At 35.4% G+C, this 22,337-nt stretch overlaps 1 protein-coding gene across 2 annotated transcripts in view; it reads left to right on the forward strand.

Moving 5' to 3' along the window:
* Positions 1–7,714, forward strand: part of LOC148868583 (golgi-to-ER traffic-like protein) — a 45,409-nt gene extending 37,695 nt beyond the window's left edge. For both annotated transcript variants that reach the window (XM_088969979.1, XM_088969980.1), the window contains exons 9-12: positions 2,086–2,214; positions 5,636–5,720; positions 5,924–6,004; positions 7,443–7,714. In XM_088969979.1, coding sequence (XP_088826105.1) covers positions 2,086–2,214; positions 5,636–5,720; positions 5,924–6,004; positions 7,443–7,469 — 322 coding nt within the window. In that variant the 3' untranslated portion in view covers positions 7,470–7,714. The remainder of the gene's footprint in view (positions 1–2,085; positions 2,215–5,635; positions 5,721–5,923; positions 6,005–7,442) is intronic.
* Positions 7,715–22,337: the final 14,623 nt, after the last annotated feature.

Below are 22,337 nucleotides of genomic sequence, written 5' to 3' on the forward strand. Positions count from 1 at the left end.
GGAATCACCACACTAGGTTTCTGATCACTACAACCATCTCCAATTGCTGCCATGATGCTCTTCCAATGCTACTTCTAATCTGAATTCTCAGTCGCCAACTAAGTACTGCAGTCAGGAGTTTGATGTTCCAGACACTACAGCTGTCCCCAAACACAGATGATAGGCTCACAACCAGTCACAATCAATCACTATTGTTCACAGCCAGTCACAATCAATCAGTCCCCAAACACAGTTGATAGGTACACAAACTTTTGTTCTTGTTCACACCACTACTGATTTCACAAAGCCATGAATCACACTGACATTAATTCAGCAACTCACTGACCACATACAAGCCCTCTTGAAGCTGCTCAATAGAGATTGAGCATCACAAGCACCACCACACAACCATAGCTGTCACACATGGTACAGATCTGTCTGACCTTTTCAGAGGGCACTACAAGTCCAAAGAAAACATCAACTACTGCCACTGCAGTAACCTGATTCAATTCAGGTCACTTCTGAAGTTTTTTTTTATTTTTTCCTTGAAAAACAGTCAAGTTCTGCGCAGGACTGAAGCGTTCTCAGACCTAGGTCGAATCTGTGTTCTCCATTTTTCAGCCCAGAAAGAAAGAAAGAAAAAAAATGAGGTCATGAACAGAAAGGAGCAGGTGAGGAAATTTAGAGAGCAACGTCCTGCTCTGATACCATGTTTGTCCTGTAGCTACAGTAGTTCGAACCAAAGAAGAAGAAGAAGAAGAAGAAGAAGAAGAAGAAGAAGAAGAAGAGAACAGTCGAACCTGATAGACTAAACCCTATCAGTCGACCCTTAATATGGATTAGCCTCTAATTAGGAGTAGACTAAACTGCCCCCACTTAAGTATGGGACAGGAAGTCTCTATTAAAACTGCCACATAAGCACTTAACTTAACAGAAATAAAATGACTAATCTACCCTTATTCGGCTAGCTCTAACAGTAATCATGAAAAAGTATCTGAGCAACCTAAATTACAAAGACAGATAAACAGATAACTGTTCATGGTAAATACAATTTATATTATCTTGGTGTCAAATAAAAAAGAAGAAAAAGGAATACACGAATGAAAAGAGCGACAAATCTGAGAAAGGACCTCTCTGCTCATGTATATAATGGGCAATAGTCTCTCTCCCTACATGTGGACTGCAGTTTGTTGAACAACAGAAGAAACCCCTGAAATCAAACTTTCAGATCATCAGGACACATCGGGAGAAAGGAAACTATAAGTGGCTTTAAATAGTTGGGAGTTGGGATAAAGCAAGAGAAGATATACAATTTAAAAAAAATGGAAAAGTAATAAGACACCTGGTTTGATTTGCAGCTCTATTCCTTGGTTCTCTTTCAATGGTGATGGAAGAATAGCTAAGAAAAATGGAAAAAAGGATATTTGGTTTTGTAGATCAGTAGATGACAGATCCAAGGAACTGAGATATGAGATCTCTTTGTTTTGGAAGGTGATCTTTATGTTCAAACTTTGAGTAGCTCCTTCTCTCTTACCATGATATCTGGATACCTGTACATGCTTGCTGTACCGGTGTTGGATTGATACTGGATAGTACATGGATACTTCTAGATGTAATCTATAGTATTAACACTTTTAAATTTGTAAATTAGTATTTCTTTACAAATTATACCATAAAAATATGCACATTTAGAAATTTAATTAAATTTGGCATGACATAGAAATATGTACATGTTGTAAATGCATCATATAAGCATATTTCATGGGATACCTGTACCTGTACCTGTACCTGTCTAGTATAGTAGGAATTATAGAGTTGCATTTCCTTTTTTCATATCCATCTCTGTATCTACATCCATATCTGGACATTGTGTCTCTTTTAGGTTCTTCCAGCTGATACATTGAGGTGGTGTTTCCTCTTCTTACTTATTAGTGGGTAAATCTAAAATTAGTTGATTCTCTCATATTAAGGCAAGTCACACGCAGACACACACATCAGCTATTTGATATTCTGCATTAGGTTACATTTTATTGCACTAGTTTCAGTCTGTACCTAGTTTTGATTTTCATGTCAGTTTTTCCTTACAGATTATATTTTTCCTGGCAGGTATTTGTCACTAGGTAATCTGAAAGATGCTAATTATCTCATGGATGAGATAAAGAAACAAGTTAAAGATAAGCAACTTGCTTTACCACAGTCAGATTTGATCCAGTTCATCATTTATCTTTTGCAGACGTAAGTCTTGCTTCCTGCTTTTTTCTATTTTAGATACTGTTTAATGATTCCTGTATGGAGGAGAGCATATCTTACTCTTTTCCTGGAGAAATCGAAGAAGAGAGAAGAGAGAGAGAGAAAACAATCGTTTGGGGTCAAAAAGATAGGCTGGTGGCACAAGCACTTCTATTTATATTAGGGTGTCCCAACAACTTAAAAAATAAAAGAGTACAAAAACAAAAAAGCCCCTGTGGCTTAAGTACAAGTACTGTTAACACTTCCCCTCAAGACACAAGGAAGAGAGAAAACAATCGTTTGGGATCAAAAGGATAGGCTGGTGGCTCCAGCACTTCTATTTATATTAGGGTGTCTCAACAACTTAAAAATAAAGAAGTACAAAGACAAAAAAAAAAAAAACCCTGCGGCTTAAGTACAAGTACTGTTAACACTCCCCCTCAAGTTTGGACATAGATGTCAATCATGCCCAACTTGCCACATAAGTCATTATGCTGCAGGTGATGTAAGCTCTTTGTGAAGATAACTACAATTTGCTCTTCAGAACTAACATAAGGGGTACATGCTTTGCCACCGACAATTTTCTCCCTGATAAAGTGTTTGTCCACTTCAATGTGTTTAGTCTATCATGAAGAACTGGATTGGTAGCAATATTGATAGCTGTCTTGTTGTCACAATATAATGACATAAGATTATCAATAGCAAATCCCAACTCACTTAATAGATTTTTTATCCACAACAGTTCAGCAATGCCATGGGATATAGCTCTATATTCTGCCTTTGCACTGGACCTAGCCACCACACTTTGTTTCTTACCCCTCCATGTGACAAGATTTCCTCTCACGAAAGTGCAATATCCACTGGTAGATTTCTTGTTACCTACAGAACCAGTCCAATCAGCATTTGTATACACTTCAGCCTTTAAATGCCCATGCTTCTGGAATAACAAACTGGCCCCTGGATACTTCTTAAGATGCCTAAGAATCCTCTTAGCAGCCTCCATGTGGGTAACCTTAGGGGCATGCATGAAGTTATTGAGGACATCATGGCATATGCAATGTTAGGCCTAGTCATAGATAGATATAGAAGCCTCCCCACAAGTCTATAGAACCATTTCACATCCTTTATGGTCTCACCATCACAATCACCCAAAGGTCCATCATCCCCTAGGGGGCCTACTAGGGGCTTTGGCTAGGGTGGTTACTCTTGGAGTATTGCTAGATTTAGAGATATTTGAAATCTCACAGGTTCTTTCTCATCAGTGGCAGTTTTATGATTCTACCTGAATTTTGTTTGGGTCAATTTTCATTGAGATGGTTTGGTCATAGAAGACCATCTGCAGTGCCTGTAGGAAAAGTGATCTGTTACAAGTTGAAGGGGCTAGAAGAGGGGCAGGCTAAAAAGGACTTGGGTGGAAGTAATAAGAAATGATTTAAATGCCCATGATTTAACGACAGATATGGTACTGAACAGAATGGAATGGCAAAACAGGTTAATGTAGCCGGCCCCATATAGTTGGGACAAGGCTTAGATGATGATGATGATGACGGTAGAATGTTTTTTACAATCATGGTTTTTGTTTAAGGTGGTCTCATGCTTTAGTCTAAATAATTAGCAGATGGTTATTTTGGCAGGTAGTTATTTTAACAGATCTAGGATTAACATGTCTTATGCATTAAGGAATTGGAAGATGGAATGAATGGATTTGGTCTTTTTTTTCTAAGCAAATGAGTATTAATTTAATTTGTAGTTATTGCCTTATGAACCCCTGCTTTTTTTCTCATATTCTTCTAGGTCCCCCCCCCCCCCCCCCCCCCCTTTGTCTCACCTTCTACTCTTGTGCTGTGACTGGTCACACATTATGCTTATGCTTACTTATCCGAGAAAAAAAAGGCTTATGCTTGTTGTACTTCATTGCTTATAGAGCTATTCAAACTGCACCTTGGCTGCTAAAGGTTGCTTGCGTGACGGTGGTTCTCCTATATTAGAACACCTTCAAACTTCACTTTTATTTCTCTTAAACCCATCAATCTCTTCTTGGTAATACTATGCTCATCTCATATCAATATTCAAGCAATTTTCCACCTTGTTTCCCTCTGAAATCCATAAACTTCACTACCTACCTCCTTCCACTCAGCCTGCCACCAGATATGAAATTAAATACCCTATAAACCTGTCTGCTAATCACCAACTATGCATGTTAAAGGAAACATTATGTTGAAACTATATTGAGAATTATTCTTACATCAGATTTTTTTATGGTAAAAGTAAAAATTTCATTAAAGAAAAGCTAGATGCTCTCGATTGTTGATGAGGATTGACCAATAAAACATAGAAATAAAAACAAAATACACACTATCAATTACAAACCGACCTGCCCTGTTATCTAAACTCAAAGACACTTATCCTTGAAATATTCTCTCTGAACATCTTTATACTTTTGATGAGAAAGGGATCGTTTTGCAATCTGGTAACAAAGATCAGGAGCCAGCTTCGTTCTTGAGTGATATTTACTCCATAAATATTCTCTCTGAACATCTTTATACTTTTGATGAGAAAGGGATCATTTTGCAATCTGGTAACAAAGATCAGGAGCCAGCTTCGTTCTTGAGTGATATTTACTCCATAAAATTTCGGCATTCCTTTTGGATCAGATGCATGTGATTTCTTAATATAAAAAATATTAAAGAAGAAATCTCATAGGAATTCTGCCCAGTAACAATGAATAAATAGATGTATAACATCTTCCTCTTGTTTCTTACACATTACACAAATACTTGGAAGCTGATAACCTCTTGTTTTCAAATGATCCAAAGAATACTGCCTAACACCCATGCAAATGCTTAAACTAACCATGCCTTTTGTTGCTTTCCTTCTCTACTTCATTTTGGGTGGGTCGGGAGGTTTGTATACATATTTTTAGGGTTAGCCAAGGAAAACCAAAGTAGAAAATGAAGAAAATATCTATTTTCAGAAGTAACCCTGCTCAGAAAGGAAAATGGGAAAAAAAATCTAGAAGAGAACTGACTGTTGGATGTACTTAAACCTGATAATTTGGGTTGTTTATATTTTGGGATCCTATTTAATAATTCCATCCTGGTTCAGTACCTTGCTGATACCCAAATGCCTAACAGTCCTTCCATATCTGGTTATGTTTCGGTTCCATTTTCCACCAGGTACTCTCTCTCTCTCTCTCTCTCTCTCTTTCAACTGTTCTAATGATGAATGCCTCTGATGAGATGACCGGCAGTATATATACAAAGTTTTAGCTCTCAATGTGGCAAGCAAGATTCCAGATATGCAACTTGATTTCTTTTCCATATTGTTGTTAGGAAATCCTGAGTTTATTCTTGTTAGATGTTATACTTTTCACAGGTAGAGTGAACATCATAAACACTGAATTGAACTAATATGTATTACACTGCAGCTTGGAAAGAGATGCTTTTCCGCTTTTTAATATTTTGAGACAAAATTATAAGTCAAGCATAGAAAGAGAACCTGCATTTGAAGAGGTATATTCCTTTCATAGCTAAGACGTTTATTGGAAGTGCTATTGTTTCATTTTCTGTGTTGAAAGATTTCAGGTTTTCTACCAGAATTTTACTGCTTTCTTTATATAACTATTGTCTGGCTTCAATTATTTTAAAATTGTTAAAATTTTCAGTTTTGTCTGACTGTTATATATGATGAATTCTAACACATTGTTGGTCTTTAGTTGCTAGATGTGATTGCAGAGAAATTTTATGGAGTACGGCGTAGAACTCCCCTCCAAGGGATGTTTGGGGATATCTTTAAGGTGACAAATCAATTTCTTCTCCAAGTAACTTGAAATATAAGTTATTCCCATATAAAGATATGTAGCCTGTATGAAAACCATCCTCAAGCCCTCAGTAATCCCTAAGATAGAAATGCTTAATGCTTGAAAGACATCCAATAGCTTATGTATAATGGTTGAAAAATGAGGGTTTTTTACCTACATCTTTGGTAGTATCTTCCAAAAGTATGGATCCTGTCCTCCCGTGGTGGTTGAATGGTGGCAACATCAGAAACCAGAGGGAGTATTGTGTATCCCATGTATCTTTTAATCATCATGACATTTCTGGTGCACCAAATGGAGACCTTGAAACACTTGCAAGGGTCACACAGAGGGTCACCGAATTGGGCATTTATTGATAAACTGGTGACTTGAAAACTAATGGTAATGCTGGGTAGTTTTTCCCCTAGGGGTTCCAGTTGAAATGTCATTTTCACACCACAATGCCAATGGCAAGCATGTTTCTCAAAGTAGCAGGGATGAGCACAGAACAGCTTGACAACTTAAGGGTCATTATAAAGGTGTATGGCCTTGAGAATTTCTTTTTTTTTTTGATAGATGCCTTGAGAATTTCTTTTAGATTAAGAAGCAACCTCTCTGACACACACACACATATTCAGAATCATCATGGTTTGAATTCCCTAATTGTCTTAATGGGGTAATGGAGGATACTAATGATATATGAGATCCATCTCAGTCAAACAAAAGTATGTGACCTTGTGGGCTTCCCGGGAAATTGGACCTGCATCACTTAGAACATTGGGGGACTTGATAACATGTTAACTTCCGGAAAAGCTTTGGCTGTTGGAAACATTCTTGGACATGACACATTACCATGGGTATGGGGTAAAAGAGTAATTACCCTCGATATTCTTTTGACCAAAAAGACAAACAGGGGACTGAATGGGTTGATGCGTCATGCAAAAGAAGCTCCTCAACAGCCAAAGTTTTCTCCTAACCTCCTGAGATCCTTCGTGAAAAAAAAAGGGTTGGCTCCGAGACCCCATATTAGCTGGGATCAACATTGGGTATTGGCCTCTTTATAGGAATATGTTAAATCGAGGACTATTGCATCATATCACTTATTCTTGCCCACTTACAAGGTGTTATAACTGAATATTTGATGTCTTGAGCGCATGGTGATGAACTCTTGTAGGTTGTTTTAGGATTAATTAGTACAATGTGGAGAATTTTATTGCCATTGAGTTGGTTAGCAAATGATGCCAATCAATTTTCTTTTTGGATATCATTGTTTGTTGAGATCAAATTCTGTTATCCATGAAATTCAGAACAGAAATCTGAGAAAAGAATGAATGAAGAGTATCAATTTCTAAATGTAGCCTTTACATTTACCAGTTCTGATGCGTCGGTGGGATTCTGGTTCCTAATACTGTTGTATGAATATTTTGTTGTGGTGCAGATGATGGGTGGTGATGTAACAGCTTGATAATCACTCAAACTCTACTTAAACTGATTCAGCATTGCCACCTGGGGTTTTGTTTATGGTTTTCATATGAATGAACATTCTTTACACAAGGAAAATTTCTAAATTTTTTCTCTAAAATATTGATATAATGAATTTTCAGTGTGGACTGAGGCCGATCTCTTCTCAAAATTGTACCAAAGGCATATCCATGCCAAAGCTTTTGCATGTTATTGTACTATTTATGGTGTGTTATCGGTTAGTGAGAATTTTGGCGTGTGCTTGCTAAATATACCAAAGCTTTACAGGAAAGTGAAAACAATAACAGAATATTTGTGGAAATCTTGTCCAATTTGTATTGAAAAGTCGAAAACCCGGTACAATGAATGGTTGAACTAGGAATGGCAATGGGGCGGGGATCATATTCCCTTTCCCCTACCCCAATTCCCGTCGGGGATAAAAGTTGCCCATCCCCGATCCCCAACGGGGATGGGTTCCCTGCAGGGACCCAAATCCCCGAAATTTTTTAGTTGACAGGGCAGGACCTCATTTGCTATCCCCGACCCCTGTTGGGGATTCCTATTAGTCCCTGCCCCCACCCCACCAAAGCAATCCCCATCTCTGACCTGATGGGGTCTGAGCAAGGTTCAAAGTATCGATATGTATCGGTCCGTATCGTGTTGATGGCTTCTTGATACGCCCCTCTAGGGATTGTATCGGGTTTGAATTGGTTCAGAGGGTAGTCGGGCCAAATCGATCACTTTGAACTAGTTTCAAAACCAAAAACTTAAAAAAGTACTGATACAAGCCGATATGCCCTATCGACGTATTGGCCTGTGTTGATATTTTGAACCTTGGGTCTGAGAAGTCAGATACCTGTTGGGGATGGGGAAAGGTAGAGAAACCTATACAGATACCTTTCCCTACTTTTTCTTTCAAACCAAACATGGCTTAATTGAACAAACTGGTTCAGGGCACTGCCAAGATTCAACATTTCGCTCCAGTCTTGTTAACCACATTGTTCATAAGTGGATTTGGGATTCTTATTATTTCCTGTCCCCACCCCGCCAAAGCAATCCCCATCTCCGACCCAATGGGGGTATGAGAAGTCAGATGCCCATTGGGGATGGGAAATTGCCATATTCAACATTCCGCCCTGGTCTTGTTAAACACATTGCTCATAAGTGGATAGAACATGGAAGTCGTTATACTTGAAAGTTGACTTCCTAGAGTTGAGTAAAAGGTTAATGATGCTATGTGGCGATGTCTAGAGACGGCGGCAATGGTCCCCTACTACTACTACTTGACATAACCATTCCTATCAGATGTCGATTATCTAGTCCACGGTCAATATCAGCCTTGTGGTGGCGCTTTCCACTGGTGATATTATATTAGTTGCCAATGTTATTAGGTCCAAGGTTCAAAGTATCGATAGGATACGCATATCGGTAGTATCGTATCAGTACTTAGAAATGGCTGAAATTCTATTTTTTTAGCTTTTTTTTAAGTTTGATTTTTTGGGAAGCTAAAAACATTTTCTACTATTAAAAAAGATCAGGGTTCTGAAACATATGGAAACAGACATTTTGGAGTGTATTTTTTTCAAAAAATACAATATAATACGTCCAATACAGGGCATGTCGTATCGATACTTTAAACCATGAATTTAGGTCTAAAGGTTGCTTTGATGGTGGTGCGGGGATCTCCTTCTCTCCGACCATCTAGCCACATGAGATGTAAACCTGATTATATGACCAGGAGCCTGATTCCATCTGAAAGAGAGTGAGCATGTTTCAACTCCAGATATTCGCTAAATGGGTTATTACAGGGAATCTTAATCATGGAAAATTAATCAGGTGATCAATAGTATTTTTCTAAATTAAATTGCACCACCCATCTTCTATCAATAGAAAAAAATTGGCCTACAACATCATTTCCACATGCTCAAACTAAGCCCACTTTTAGCAGGTTTTATCTTAAAAAGGTCAGGCATACTGTTGGTACGGATTGCGGGATTTAACATGTGGCCAATCTAGTGGGTCCTTTTCTGAACTCGATGAATGATCTGGATTAGCTACAAGATCCTTCCGTGTGGCAAAGTCGATTGGTTTGTTATGTATACAAGTACATTTATACATGCATAATACATACTATTCATAAATATAAACCTACTTTCCACATCAAGGCATATATTATATTAATATTGAGTTTATGACTTTGTTTTATATTGCCTTTAGTGATGAGCAGAGAAAGCATATTGAGCTAACCGGTGATCATCAGGCAGACAAGCAGATTATCCCGATGATCACTAAAGGTAATTCAGCCTCAAAAGGTAAAATGCCTGAATTGGCTTGGCTGGTTCTCAACAATGAAGTAATATGAAAATATAATTGATATGATAAATAAATTTGGTTCAATTATCCATTACAACAGATAAAATCTCAAGATGGGAGAGCAAGTCCTTGGCAATCCGCCATCCAAGTGCCTCTGCATCATATGTTCTACATGGCCATGTCATTCTTTGTTTGGTATTGTCAGCTGTATTACAAGTACAGACCCAGGCACCCAGCTGTTGAGAAATCAAGAGCCCTTCATGCCAATCATCTTCATGGGCAATTTCACTTGGATATAAACCATGAAGAAAGCCTGAGGCTTCAACAGACAGGCAAGCACCAATGTTCTCAATATCAGCACTTTTATCCATCCTTTTCACAATACCAGCAATAACCTGATAAAACAATCCAGCACAAACTAATTATGAACATAAAAGCTTGGGATAATATTAAATCCCTTCACTAAGATGCCTTTGTTGCTGCTGCTTTGATAAAAAAACATCAGAACAGTTTCCTGCCCGAATGCCTACCTTTCCAGGTCCTAACTCATAGCTCTTCTTGAGCCCTTTAGTTAGGAGATCCTTCACTTTTGTCTCCCATTGAACCGGAGACGTTTAATTAATTACCAAAACAAACTGAAAACAAGGAGACGTTCAAATTTCAAGAGGCTCATTTGGTGTGCCAATATCTTCTTAATTGTATCAGGGTTTGCATGTGGCTTGGCATCTATGCAAGAATACTGAAGGAACTCATGAATCCAATAAACCAATTGGTTCATTAGAGAGCTTTTATCTGGAAATATGAAGCTATGAATATTCTTTTATCTTTGTTATATCTACAAATAATGGTACTATTTCGTGTTTCCAAGTAACAAATTTACGATAGTCAGGTTTTACATCTTTAATAGCGCTAAGCGAATATGTTGGTAGGGGAGGCAAATGGGTGGATTGGGTAAGGGTTGAATATCAATTCATTCATATTGATCCACCAATCCATCAATGATCCATCATCAATTCTTGTTACAAGGTTATAACTAGGGATGACAATTTTCTTCATCCCCAACGGAGACCCGATTTTCCCAACTCGATGGGGTCAGAGATGGGGATTGTTTTGGTGGGGTGGGGACAGGAACGGGGATTGTTTTGGTGGGGTGGGGACAGGAACGGGGATTAATAGGAATCCCCAACTGGGGTTGGGGTCGGGGATGGGGATTGAGGTCCCCCCGCCTTGCTTCAACCCCGATTATGTATATATATATATATCAAAACATGTTTAAAAAATTATTTATAATTTAAAATTTTTATTTATTTTAAGTGAATTTATTTTTCAAATAAATATTGTTATCTAAAAAAAATTCGAGGATTCGGATCCCTGCAAGGAATCTATCTCCAAAGGGGATCGGGGATGGAGGACAAATTTTACCCCCAACAAGGATCGGGGACAGGGAATATGATCCCCGCTCGAAACCCGCCCCGTTGCCATTCTTAGTCACAACCCACCCTAACCCTAACCCTAAACCACACTGACCCACCCATATTGACCCTTAACCACCCTCACCCATACTAACCCACCTACCCTCACCTATAAATACAAAAATGGGTCGGGACGACCCATCTACTCGAAATAATAATTTTTGAGAGAATAATCTTTCTCAAGGATGCCATGTGATAGAATCGGGTCGGGTCAACCCATATACCCAGAAAAAAAAAACAAATACATTTTTGAGAAAATAATCTCTCTTAAGACTGTCACATGATAGAAACAAGTTGGGTTGACCCGTATATCCGAAAAAACATTTTTGAGAGAGTCATCTCTCTCATGACTATTATGTGACAAAAACAAGTCAGGTAAACCTGTATATCCAAAAATGTAAAAAATATAGATAAATGCAGAAAATAGTAGAAAATTATAGAAAATGCAAAAATATCAATAATTTTAGAAAATATAGAAAATACAATAAATACCACAAAATTACGAAAATTGCATAAAAATACCCAAAAAATGTAGAAAATTCAAACTTTTGCAGAAAAAATCAGAAAAATATGATATAGGAAATGCATGGAAAACACAAGAAAATGCAAAAATTATGCAATAAAGCACCAAAAATTTTAGAAAATGGAGAAAAATACCAAAAAATTACAGAAAATTCAGATAATCGCAAAAATGCAAAAAATGCATGTTTTGTAAAAATGCTTTCACAAAAGTACTTTTATAAAAGTACTTCCATAAAAGTTCTTTCATAAAAGTACTTTTGTAAAAGTGCTTTTGCAAAAATATTTTTATAGAAGTGCTTTTATGCTTTTATAAATGTACTTTCATAAAAGTACTTTTATAAAAGTACCTTCGCATAAAAGTACTTTTATAAAGTGCTTTTATGCTTTCATAAAAGTATTTTTGTAAAAGTACTTTCATAAAAGTGCTTTTGTGTAAAAGTACTTTTGTAAAAATGCTTTCGTAAAAGAACTTTTATAAAAGTGCATTTATGCTTTCATAAAAGTGTTTTCGTAATAATACTTTCATAAAACTGACTTTTGACCCAACCCATCTTGACGGTTGGGTGGGTCAAATGAGTTGGGGTCAAGATTTCCAACCCTATCTATACTTGCCAAATCTCAAAAACAACAATTGAAGTGACTCAAACTTAGGCCTCCTTGCACGTCTGCATTTCATTACAATTCCAAACCACAATGCCACATTTCATTTTGTGATTAAAAGTGAAATAAAATAGATTTTATTAACTTTCGTGTTCACATGCAATTTTACACAAAAGCACTTTTACAAAAACAATTTTATAAAGTAATTTTATGAAAAGGACTTTTACGAAAGCACTTTTACACAAAAGTACTTTTACATGAAAGCATTGTTGTGAAAACACTTTTATAAAAGTTACAAAAACACTTTTACATGGAAGGACTTTATGAAAGTACTGTTATGAAAACACTTTTGTGAAAGCATAAAAGCACTTTTACAAAAGTACTTATACACGAAAGCACTTTATGAAAATACTTTTATAAAAATACTTTTATGAAAGCATAAAAACACTTTTATAAAAGTACTTTTACAAAAGCACTTATACAAAGTACTTTTACATGAAAGCACTTTTATAAAAGTACTTTTATGAAAGCATCTTTATGAAAGCTTAAAAGCACTTATATGGAAGTATTTTTACAAAAGTACTTTTATGAAAGCACTTTTTATAGAAGTACTTTTATAGTACTTTTATAAAAGTACTTTTGTGAAAGCACCTTTATGAAAGCACTTTTATAAAACTTATGCACTTTTCTTGCATTTTCTACATTTCTGTATTTTTTTTTGTATTTTTTGCATTTTCTTTATTTCTGTATTTTTTGGTATTTTTCTGCATTTTTTATAATTTTATGGTATTTTTCTACATTTTTTAAAATCTTATGGTATTTTTCTAAATTTTATAAAATTCTATTGTATTTTTCTCCATTTTCTACAATTTTTGGTGCTTTTCTACATAATTTTTGCATTTTTCTAGTGTTTCCATGCGTTTCCTACAATCTTCTGGTATTTTTTGCATATTTTTCTGATTTTTTCTGAAAGAGTTTGAATTTTCTGCATTTTTCATAATTTTCTGGTTTTTTTTTTGTATTTTTTCTGAAACTTTTTATAATTTTTTGGTATTTTTGCATTTTTTATAATTTTTCTACTATTTTCTGCATTTATCTATAATTTTTGAATTTTCGGATATACGGGTTAACCTAACTTGTTTTTGTCACATGGTAGTCTTGAGAGAGATGATTCTCTCAAAAATGTTTTTTTCAGATATACGGGTCAACCCAACATTTTTTTGTCATGTGGTAGTCTTAAGAGAGATGGTTTTCTCAAAAATGTTTTTTTTGGATATATGGGTTGACTCGGCCTGATTCTATCACATGGCATCCTTGAGAGATATTATTCTCTAAAAAATTATTATTTCGGGTAAATGGGATGTCTCGACCCATTTTTGTATTTATAGGTAGACCTGTTCATGGGTCGGGTGGCCCGACGGGCCGGACCGATCCCTGGATGGGCTTGAATAGGATTTTTGGTCCTCGGGATTAACCTCGAGCCAAAAAGCCTGGCTCACATAAAATTCGAGCCGAGCTCGGGCTTTGCCAAAATAGCCCAGCCCGGCCCGACCTATAGTTAAACCTAAGTAAAAACCCTATGTGATGTCTATTTGAATAAATTTTTTGATTTGAGGTCATTGATTCACTTGTAGGCCCATTGTTCATTTAAATAGGGGAAAAACATTTAAATTAAAATAGAAAAAAATTTTAATTTCTTTTATTAGGTCGGGCTTTGGGCTCAGGCTCGGGCCCAAGTTGTAGGCCCATTGGTCGGGCCGGGCTCGGGCTCGGGCCTAGCAGTTTTCTGTTAATAAAGAGTCAAAGCCTGACCCGAGCCCGACCCGACCCATGAACAGGTCTATTTATAGGTGAGGGTAGGTGGATTAGTATGGGTGAGGGTGGTTTATGGTCAATATGGGTGGGTCAAGTGGGTCAAAATGGGCGGTTTAGGGTGTGTTAGGGTTAGGGTGGGTTATGACCCTGTAACAAGAATTGATGATGGGTCATAGTGGGTTGGTTGGTCAATATGGGTGGGTTGGTTTTCAACCCTTACCCAACTCAACCAATCTCACCCATTTGGCACCCCTAAGTATAGATAGAGTTAACTTTGACCCAACCCATCCTAACCCGTGCGACCCAAGCCATCCTGACCCCAAATGGGTACTCTCGATCCAACCCACCCTGACCCTAATAGGTTACTCGACCCATATTGACCCGCCAATAGATTGAGTGGGTACGGGTGATTGCCAACCTATCTGCTGGTGCCATTTAAGACTTCCAACCAAGAAGTGAGATATCTTCACCGTTCAGTTGCATTGGCCTGGTTACCTAGGCTAAGGTCAGCTCAGCTAGAGCCTTGCCTGGTTTATACAATCTCGAGTCTGGGCCAAAGTTGGGCCTGGGCTTCTCCCAAGCCACTGTACAATCTACCCTGGTCAAAATTTATTGGTTTTAAGCTTTTAGCTTATAGAAACAAAAATGCCAATAAATAAGTCAATAGTGGAATTCATCACATCACTAGATAGTCTATATTATTCTGTGACCATCATTAAACGGGCTCGGATCTGTTATCCACAAGCTGTTCCCGTAACTCTACTCATGAGATATTATAACTCCCTATTGGAAATATTTGTTGTTATTCACGGGAGATATTCCAAATATACAGTGATGATGATACTCTGTGGGTAAGGATGTAGGGACAACTTGTGGTAGCAGATCTCGAGTGTCGTGATGGTAGGTAGGCAGAAGTGTTAAATAACTATTTATGCAACATCTCTTGAGTTTTGACATATTAGGCCGGGGGCCTCTTGGTCTGGATATACTCGATGAAGTAGAATGGGGCCAAACCTTAGCTGATTGAAACTTCATGATTGGCGATTGGCTGATAGTTGTTGAAATAGAACAGGGCCAAACCCTAGCCGATAGAAACTTCATGAAGGGTAAGCTCTAATTTGGTATGGTTCATGTTCAACTTCATGTACAACTGAGACTTGATGAGAGTGATAGGTGGGTAAAATCTATCAAAATAAAAAATATAAGAAAAGTATCGTATTGTAGGTGGGGTTTTGATAAATAAATTCAGAAAATCAATGAAGTGGTATAGATTGAAGATTTATTAAAGGGAAATTGTCTAAAATTCATCACGAGTTTTCAGTATTTCTCTTAAATTCACAACTTTTTAAAATATCTAAAAGTCACCATGTCACTAACTTAATGTTAAATAGACTAACGGGTGTTAATATATTATCATTTTAACCTTCATAAAAAAATATAAAATATATACAAAATAAATTAACAGGTGTTAATATATTACCATTTTAATATTTAAACATGAAAAAAAGAAAAAGTTCAAAAAAATATTTTCAAATATGAAATACATAAAAATATAGAAATTACAAAAAATATAAAAAATATAGAAATTGTAAACAAAATAAAAAATTATTTTCAAATTATAGAAACTATAGAAATTGAAAAACAAAATCAGAAAATAAAAATATAGAAAAACACAGAAATTGTAAATAAATAACAAAAATACATGAAAATTTATAGATTGTAGAAAATAGAAAAATGTAAAAAAACAGAAATTATAAAAAAAAAACATTAAAAATACAAAAAAAAAGAAAATTGAAAACTAAAAAAGACCAATTTTCCTCTAACTCACTATTCAAGGGTAATTTGGTCATACAAATTATTATTTATGCTGACATGGACACCTCTGTTAAGAAGCATTCACAGGAGGTGAGTTTTGGAAAACAAAAACTTATTGACATGAGAAATGTTGAAAATTCATGGGGTTTTAGACAAATTTCCTTTATTAAAAGAGAATATCTAAGTTAAGGAGAGGGTTTAATCATGACCAAAGATTTCGGTACTTTAATAAAAATAAAAGCGGACAAATAATATTGGGGTTTTGACCATTCAAATATATTTTATTTTAATCCTTTTTAATAAATTCAACGACACCAGCTGGAAGCATTTCTAGATAAACATGGAAACTCTGATTTGCCACAAATCTAGTCATAGTTATCCGTTTGTTCTTTTAAAACGTACAAGGTTGAAATAAATTGAAATTCGTTGTTTCATAAGTTACAAGTTACATCTGGTGAGGCGTGTGATGTTAATCCTTTGCGGAAGTTAGAATAATATATATTTTGAGAATAAAGAAACTGTTAAAGAATAATATTAATCCATTCTCGATAGATCGAATTTCTGTCACTAATTTTTTTGTTTAGCTTTTGGAGGAAGTTTGCCCATTTTTTTATTTTTATATTAATCTTAAACAGTTGATGATTTGGTTGATTAGTGGATGGTTTTAGAATAATATTTTACGGAGAGAGAGATTTGTTAATTGTGGTTATGATTTCATCTGTTAGTTCATTTGAACTGATTTCATGGTAGTAGCAGGCACTGACCGGGGAGTTCCCCTGTTACCATTTGATTAAGATGGCGTTTATTTGGAGTCCGGATTTTCTATCCATGATAATTCTGTTCATGTTTATTGTTTATCTATCGAGAACATCTTATTCTCTGCATAGTATTATATAGGGGGAGATGCTTCCAATTCACGGGATAGTATATTGTGGATAGGTGTGGGCAGAATTCTCCGAGGTAGGAGATCTAGAATTGTCCATTTGAAACATCGATGCCAGTTCAGCGCTATATGGACATTTAAAAGTGTCTCTCGATTTTCATTTTGAAGGACATTTGTTTTTACCAATTGACTTATATGGCGCTTACTGATACCAAGGTGTTAAAAAACGTTTGAAGTAGATTTTGTCTCAATTTTCAAAATAAAATTATACAAAAATGTTTATTGGATTGAGCACCATAGCGATACCAAACAAACTCAAAGGTGGTAAAGAGGAATTCCGTATCTCTTCTTTTGATCATCTCTTCTTGTTGGCTTGTTCTGCTTTAAATTGTTTTGTTAATTAATTCGCATAGTGGGCTCTGAATAGCACGTGAAGATCTTTCATTGGAATGCAATTAGCAACTTTATTAGCAATTCCTCATTTTATTCTTATTTTTCATTTATTCTGGTAATATCAATCTGAATGCAGAAAATAATTGTTACTCATGTTTATTACATCTAATATGTCACCAGGCGCTGCTTCGGTATGGAATTTCTGTGATCTCTAATTGCAGCCATAAGTGTGCAAATAATGAAGAGAATACTTGCCCCAGGTGTGCTCAGACAAACCGGAAAACCCAAAAACCAAACTGAAACTCGTAACCTGAATTGAAAATTCCGGTTAATCAAAACGATTATTTCAGTTTTGATTTAATTATGGAATTATGATTAAATAAACTTATCTCATTGATATATATATATATATATATATATATTATTTATATTTTATATATTTATAATATATATTATGTAAATAAAAAAGTAAAAATCAAACTGATTTAATCAATTGATTTGGTTTAGTTTCAAATATGTGCACCTCTTCTCCGAGGAGTTAGTAGTCACAGTGCAAGTTTAGAAATATAAAGGAGGTATGTAGCCTGTGATTGCCATATATTGAGGGGGTGCTTATTCATTTGTTTTAAAAATCACTATAAAGTGCTTCCCACCAAAAGCAAAAGAAAGATAATCAGGAGAGGTTGTCTAAAAAATTTTTATCCTCTTCCCTTTTCATTTTTAATTAGGGTAAATTGTAAAGATTCTCTTGTACCATTTAGGGTTAGTGACAGGGTCTTCCTATATTTTTTTGTCAAAAAAAACCCGTCATCCTATATTTTTTGTCAAAAAAACCCCCTGAACTTTAACCATTAAACAAAGACCAATTTAGCTATTAAGCGTTAAATTACCAAAATACCTCACTAAACTTGTTTTATTTTCTTTTTCTAATCCTTTTTCTCTTAAAACCTATTTAACCTGGGAAATGAATATCTGGTCCTGATCCAACACCCCAAAAGTAAAAAAAAAAAAAAAAACTCAGTTGAGCGACTGGTTGGGGGTTCGAGGAGGACACCCCCAAGGACACGAGAGAAAGAAAAGAGGAGTGGTAGAGAGCACGACAAACATGTCAGAAAGATGAAATAGATTCTGTATTCCTTTTTCTACTACCGTAGACCTTATCTTATTTTTATTCTTTCTTATCAAGGTGGAGCCAGAATTACAACAGAGCATTATTTCTATCTTCTAGAGTTCTGATATTTTCCTTCCTATTCTATCTTCTCTGTTACATTTCACGTTTTTTCTCTTTTCATCATCTTCATTTTTCTTCTTCTACTTCTTCTTCTTCTGTGTTTGCTGCAAATTTCCTTCTGCGCTGGACGTTGATTGGATATCGCTTGAGAGTCCTGGTGGTCAGGAAGAAAACCAGCTTGTCTTCGTTGGCCGGAGCCCAGCTGCAATTATTCGTTTAACGATTAATGAGTTAATCTTTGAAAACCCAGAAACAGAAACGCAGAAAAATTTCATTTTTCTTTTCCTGAAGCGGGTGACGACGTGGTGGAGGAAGACTGAGATCTCGACTCGAGCAAGCTCATACCCAGGCGGCGTAAACAGATTCCCTGTCGTTGTTGTTGCTCCCCCCGTATTACTATGTTTCAATTATATTTTTTACGTTACAACGTCTCTCTCATTATTTCATTGAAATAAATAAATGAATGAATTTAACAGAGAGGGAGAGAGGTGGGGGACCTACTGCCATCTCTACGGGTTAAAGGTTCGAGTGTCTTTATAGTGGTTTTCGTCGAGATGCACAACCCGAAATGATGCAAAAACTTTTCAACCCTTTGCTATGTGGAGTGCTTGGGGTTAATTTTGAACAGTATAAAAAAGGTAGTTTGAGCATTTAAAAATTTTTAAACAAATAGAATACTAACGGAAGAGGGTCTTTTGTCTAATGGCCAAAATTCAAGGGATCTTTTATCTCAAAAAAAAAAAAATTACAGAGGGGTTTTGTCACTAACCCCATAATACAAATAGGGTCTTTATAATTTACCCTTTTAATTATTGTTTAATTTTACTTTTTCTTTTTCTCTTTCTCTGAAGTCTTATTGAGTCATCACCAATTTAGATTGGACGGCTTTTGTCGACCTGACCTGACCGGCTGACCGGGCCACACTGTTGTTTGTAGAAGATATGGAGGAGTGAGAAGGGATCCCATCCCATCCCAACGAGATCACAACGGAGTTGGGTGAAGACTGGAAGTGCCGAGTGGGCATGCAGTGGGTCTGAGAGTGAGAGGACCAGTCAATTTTGTCCTGTAGGCTGTAGGTTGAAAAGGACGTGACGCTCATAAGTTGCCAATGATTGATAGTTTGATACAACATTACAACTCAACTTGTCAGATGTGACAAACAAGGCAGGGCATCTGAGTTATGAGTTCCATGCCCAACCCCGTCTTATTCCCCTAATCATCCTGCCTTTGTCTCTTCCCACTTCCCATCCTATCCTTCTTTTTTAAAGCCACTCATCTTATCTATCTTCACATTTGTTTGTTCTATAATATTTATATTTAATTGGCCACGTCAGCTTATTCTCTCTCCTCCTTATATTGCTTTTCAACTCTCTTTAGTTACACCTGTATATGGGCTGGGCTGAGTCCATCTAATATAAGTATAGAACCGAATTGATCTAACTGATATGTTGGTTTAGGTTGTCATTTGGTTTGTGATTGATTATATGGTTAAAAATTTATAAAGATATCTTGTTTTTTTTTTTTTTTTTGTAATTTTTGATATATTTTACGTCTAAGGAAAATTTTCATAGATATAATCATTTTGATTAAAAACACTTATTTTATGAATATATAAACAATTTGCCATTTTTTTTTATTTTTTATTAAGCTTATGTTTAATAGTGGAGTCCAAAGTTGTTGTTATTATTATTATTAGGTGATTATAAATGTCAAGTATATATAATTGGGTCAGACCCTATTACCTGAATAATAATTGTTTTGGTTCTAGCTCTACTTTCTAGAACCGATTAATAATCGGTTTGGGACTAGTCCACTCTATCTTGAACCACACCCAACTCATTGACTGCTCTAATCTTCTTAAAATTTTGTGATATTTTTTTTGTAAGTTAAAAATAAAAATAAAAATAAAAATGGGGCAATCAAAATTCATCCACAACTAGTTTAGTTTCTCTTTTATTAGGAAATATTTATAGAACATGGACATCTTTTGATTACACCTAAAGGTGTAAATGGACTGGTTTTGGATTGGATTTCGTCCTGTCTAAAATCAATTTGGACAAATTGAACAGACCAATAAGACATATTGGATTGGACCAATTCGGTCCAAAATATTATTAGATTGGATTGGACATGGTCCATCCGTAACAAATTTATATTAGATTAGGTTGGATTAAGCCAATATCTGGTCCATTGATATAAGATAAGAATACACGTGTCAATGGACTAGGTTTGGGTTGAAACCAATTTAAATCAAAATGAATTTGAACAGATTGGATGGTCCAAACATTAAATTGAACCGATCCAAATTGGTAAAAAACATTCATTAGATTGAATTGGACCTAATCCATTTATAATGGACTCGCATTAGACTAGATCGGATTGGACCTAATCCAATCCAATTAACACCCCTAATTACACCAGTCTATGCATCAGACGAGTCGCTTCTAGTATAGCACGAAAAAAGAAATAGGTTTAAGTCAATATATTAAAAAATATTTTTAAAATTTTGTCAAATTTTAAATTTCTTAAAAGATAAAAAAAAGCATTCACATGATTACAATAGTATTGGCATCAAGTGTCTTAATTACCTTGAAAACTGAAGTACGGACCCATTATTTAAGTTGCATTATTTTAAGTGAACCTCTCATAAATCATCTTTTAATCAATCACTCCATTAATTATCACATATAGGACATTTTAACTAGGATATCAAGTTGGTCCAAGATCTAATCTTGTAATGTATCCATATTTAGCTTATAATTGGGTTGGTAAAATGACCAAATCTAAGATCGGATTGGATATGTGTTTGGTTGTGACCTGCTTCCATCCTAATACCTCGAAATATGATATTTAATATTCTATGTCCATGCATGAAAGGTTTGACCAATCACCACTTCCCCTGAGAATTTTGATGAATGCCATTTGATTGGTTACCATCTTTTTTTAATATATTAGTTGAACCTTCTATTTTATATTTTATATTAGTGGGGATCCATGTGATGCATGAGAATTCTAGATATCCAATATGATTATAGAAGGGATTAAAAGGAAATATAATTATTATATTACATTGAAAAACATATTTTTACTTAATAAAAATAGTTAAATTATTTAAGTAAAAGTGGGTTGGTTCACATTTGAATTTAACATGAGATGTATTTGCAGGTTGAAGAGTCTAAACTATGTATACGTAGACTAGATACGAATCTTGCTTGTGAATCCATTCGGTTTTTCTTTTTTTTTTTTTTTTTTGGTAAAGGCTCAGTTTGGAAAGAGTACAAATGCAAATATATATAGTACAAATACATGCAGAATAATACAAATATAAAGTTTTGTACTCTACAAATTTGCATTTGTACTCCTTCCTAACTGAGCCTAAATAAAGATTAGATCTCGAATTTGATCACTAGAACTCTCAACTCATGGTGACACTTTTTAATTCCTTTTACCTTTTCAAATAGAAAAAATACATCTCATATACCAATTTTACCTTTAATTGTACTGAAGGCTCAGTTTGGAAAGAATATAAATACAAATTTCTAGAGTGCAAAACCTTGTATTTTGTATAATTTTGTATGTATTTACACTGTTCCTTCCAAACTGAGCCGAAAAAATCTCATTTGCCTCTCCAATCTTACAAAGCCAGTCAAAAACGTAGGGGTGCAATTTGGATTAAGTTTGGTTGGAAATTTATTAAATTTTTAATGAATTCAAACCCTAATTAAGTCCAATATAGTTGAAAATTTTCATATCAAGCAACCCGAATTGCAGCCCTACTCAAACCCCAAAATTTTGAGTTGTATTTCGATCAATAGACACCCTAGCTAG

This window comes from Nelumbo lutea, chromosome 2 (genome assembly GCF_056320005.1).
Source record: "Nelumbo lutea isolate HS-2025 chromosome 2, American lotus-T2T, whole genome shotgun sequence".
NCBI classification, from domain to species: domain Eukaryota; kingdom Viridiplantae; phylum Streptophyta; class Magnoliopsida; order Proteales; family Nelumbonaceae; genus Nelumbo; species Nelumbo lutea.